This window comes from Saccostrea cucullata, unplaced genomic scaffold (assembly GCF_032062105.1).
Source record: "Saccostrea cucullata isolate Sc308-1 unplaced genomic scaffold, CSIRO_AGI_Scuc_v1 ctg16002, whole genome shotgun sequence".
In the NCBI taxonomy this organism is placed as follows: Eukaryota; Metazoa; Mollusca; class Bivalvia; order Ostreida; family Ostreidae; genus Saccostrea; species Saccostrea cuccullata.
In genome coordinates this window covers 1157-5172 of record NW_026941625.1, presented here as the reverse complement: position 1 = coordinate 5172, position 4016 = coordinate 1157, and the positions used below count along the sequence as shown (strand labels likewise).

Here is a 4016-nt window from a genome sequence, read left to right as displayed (position 1 = left end):
TTTAGTTTTTCTATCGTATGATTTTCGGCATTTTTTACTGTCTTTTTTTATTTATTTATTTTAATGTTTTTATTAATTCATTTTTATTGTTCTGACTGGCCGGATATAGTCCAAATGATTTTTCTATCTCTAAAAACTGTTTTCTTTAAATATCCTTTGGTTTTATCCAAAATATATAGTCGCAATACATATCGCAAGTTTCACTTTAGACTTAAGACATGTATCCAGTTGTATTAAGATTATGATAGATCTTAAGATTATCATAAGATATTACAGTTTCGTGAAACGGCTATGGTGCAATCTTACGATAATTTTCAGTCTTAAGACAGATCTTAGTCATAAGATAGTTTTGTGAAACGGGACCCTGTTTTATACGCAATAACTCTCCGCATGCCCCTGTGCTAAAAAAAGCGACATGTAATACTATAAATACTAATAAAACAAACGGGGCGGGTAACTTTCAGAGGGGTGAGAGAGGTCCCAGGGAGTTTTGGTATAAAATTACATTGCATAAGCTCAGATTCTTCTTGAAATATCGCCCGAAAATGATAGTGTTACACACAGACAGAATGTATAAATTTACGACCTTGAACTTTGACCTTTTGACCTCAAAATCAATAGGGATCTTCCTTAGGCCACAGGGAGTTGATGTGTAAAATTTCATTGCAATAGCGCAAATGGTTCTAGAGATATCGTGTGGAAACGAAAGTGTTATAACAGACAGAATTTGCTTATTTATGACCTTGACCTTTGACCTTTGGACCTCAAAATCAATAGGGGTCTTCCTTAGGCCACAGGGACTTGTTATGTAAAATTTCATTGCAATAGCTCAAAGGGTTCTCGAGATATCGTGTGGAAACGAAAGCGTTACAGACAGACAGAAAGACGGACGGACGGACAAACCCAAATTAATATCCCCCACTTTTCAAGCGGGGGACAATTATTTATATTGGCTCAATCACCAAGCAGTATTATACCGATGAGATGACTTTAGCTAATGTACAAGTAATTTGAACACTGTTGTTGTTCAATAATTCTCAATAAATACAAATATACATTCGACATTATGTTATAGACATTAATATCAAGTACTTTGAAAAAAGTCAAATTTCATTTTAGGCTTTTTATCTATATATTATTTAAAATAAAATGGTCATTGAGCTTCTCAGAAGGAAAATCTCAAGAGAAATAATCTTTTAATCTTTGCAAAAATAAAAGGTACAAACAATTTATCCAGCATAATTGATTATGTGAAAAGTGATGATATATTTTTGTATCCCCTTTCCTAAAATATTTAATGTAACCTAGAAAATGTTACGTTCTCATTGAAACCCGCACTGGTAAAATTATATCCGTTGCTTCATAAGAATTGTTTGATATTCCTTTTGTCCGATTTTAACATCTCCTGTAAAATTTTTCTCCGCCATGCGTTACATTTGATTTTGGAATATCCTAGGTTTAGGCACAGGTGAGCTCAGACATGCAGTATGACTTTATAATTTACAATATAACATGAAATATCCTATTTTTAGGCACAGGTGGGCTAAAGCAATATTTTCCACTATTCTTGCAATTAATTAAAGCTTGTCCTCGGTCTTTTCTCTTTATTTCCTTCCATTTCTGAATCGGTGTCTTTGTGACGTTTTAAACCAATTCGGGCGTTTTTGTTTCTTAAATCAGACACGATGGTCAGTATTCTGATAATTTTAGCTTGGAAGATCACACATCTGTCTGGATGAGTTAGCGATGTTCTGTACGACTCAAATGCCTCCGTATAATACCCGGACAATTGTTGAGCAATCCCAAGGATATGCCAAGAGGAATTTTTCAAAGGATCAGGAACAAATCCCCTTGTATCATTATAAAGTATATCTTTCAATTCGCATAATGTAATATCGCGATTTTCTTCTTCTCCCATTGTATGTTACAAAGGATAATGAGAAAAAGTGTCAGTACGTATGGATGAATAACGAGGTGCATTTCCTCCATCTTTCCCACATACTGTTCAATACTTAGTTCTTCTAAATACGTAACGTGTCTAGAGAGAAATATTTCTACTGCTACATCTTCTCTAATCGTTGAAGACCATGATTTATCTTGGTCATACATGTAGTCAACGGGTTCTGTTGGTAAAGGTGATTTGGGTATATAAATCACATGGGGTTGTTTTAGATTTTTATTTGTCTTTCTCGCATTGTCCAGAGCATCTTTAAATCTTGACATTCTGTAAAGATACATCACTTTAAAAATGTTATTTGATAGGAATCCATGGTTGGCTGCAAATTCCAATAAGTCCAAACCAGATTTTAAAAATCTGCGTTTGTTTTCAGCATATTTCAGTACGATGAATGTCAAGTGAGTGAACAACGAACAAATATGTTGTTTTACTGCTATCGTTTGAATAAGAGTCAAGGTTTTCTTTTTTAGAAGTCTTTTCATGGTAAGCAAATAAACCGCCATGATCTGTGATTGAGCATATTCTACATATAATCCTACGCCATCATGAATCTCAGTGAATAAACCGTAATCTGATTGAAATTTTCTTAACCAATAAAGAGGAATGGATGTTTGCAGAAATATGTATTTTTCAGAGACACATGGCGTTAAGCAAGGATAACCCATGTTATATAACACATTAAGCTTTTCAAGCAACTTCTCTTTAGCACTTCCCTCAATTTTACAATGCAACATGTTGTTTTCTTGAATGAAAAAGTTTGGTAAATTGCCCTTATATATACAAAATATTAAACATTTAAAGCAATTCCAAAAACAATTTAACAAGTTTCTTGGAGACCAAAATGATTTTTCGTTTTCTTGTATTGTGTAAAACATAATAGTTTTCAAAAAGTAAGAACACAATAGTTCTTTATCATCCATCAATGACTTGATTACTTTGGTGAGAAAAATTTTGAATAAGCCGTAGCAAGTAAACTGAACATGATTCATGCTGTGTACACATCTCAATTCAATGAGATTAAAGGAAATTCGCCATTCATAATCTTTATTTGGCGAGTCTCTACGACCAATGGGAACAAAATGACAGCCTGTTTTTCTGGCATATTGCAATACAGTAAAATCAGGCCAACCCTTTGTTTCACAACGTTTTATCCATGAAGAAGCTATTTGTGGAAGAATATCACATTTCAGTGAATGAACATAGTCATACCAAATTCCATCAGTCAACTGCCAGCTTGAACAAGGTCCATGTAATCGTGAATTTTTAACTATGATGTCTTTGATGGATTCCCTGTACTTTAAACTCGACATGTACGTTCCGTTTTCTAATTTCACATAACTATCACGAACAAAACTACAGCTAGACAACTTTCTGACTTTCAAAAGGGCGGATCCCGGACTATCACCACAATACTCCATCATAATCAATGTTTCTTTGTCGTATAGGTTTTCCTGTCTCGGGTGAAAAATAACTTTGTGATCAGTCAACCAGAAGAGAGTATCGACATCGGACTCTTCAAAATTGAATCCCTCCCTCTGACTTCCTGTCGACACGTGGAAAAAATTATCATGTCCTCTAATAGGTGGTTCTACAATTGTACATGAATTGAAGATAATTTCTTCAATATTCCTCGTTTGTCTCCTTATATCCACTTGTGCTGGAGTGCCAATCTCCCATTGGAGATATAGGTATACTTCCTGAGAAAGAATCGACTCACTATCCATTGCTCAAGTGTTCAATTTGAAAATGGCCCTATTTAGGATTTCAGTTAAACTGGTACCTAGACATTGCTGACTGATTAATTAGATTCAATGACAGAAAACCACTGTAGTTAAATGGAATCCGTGAAGCCGACTGCGTCATAGATATGAATATTCACAGCCTCTAACGATTAAAAGATAACCGATATAGTATTTTATTTCCGGAATGTCCGTCAGAAGTACGTATAAAATGTCTAAAGCTGAACATACCCGTAAATGTGCATTATCATAGCGTTCTCCATTGCTCAAAATGCCACTCGAACAAGGTCCATGTTCATGTGAGCCCTGAACTACCAAGT

General features: G+C 34.6%; 1 protein-coding gene across 1 annotated transcript; it reads right to left on the bottom strand.

Moving 5' to 3' along the window:
* Nucleotides 1-2955: 2955 nt before the first annotated feature.
* On the bottom strand, nucleotides 2956-3681 carry LOC134258182 (uncharacterized; the record flags this gene model as incomplete). The annotated part of the gene is made up of 1 exon (XM_062740725.1): nucleotides 2956-3681. A coding segment is annotated over exon 1 (726 nt), but the record flags the coding sequence as incomplete, so codon positions are not given.
* Nucleotides 3682-4016: the final 335 nt, after the last annotated feature.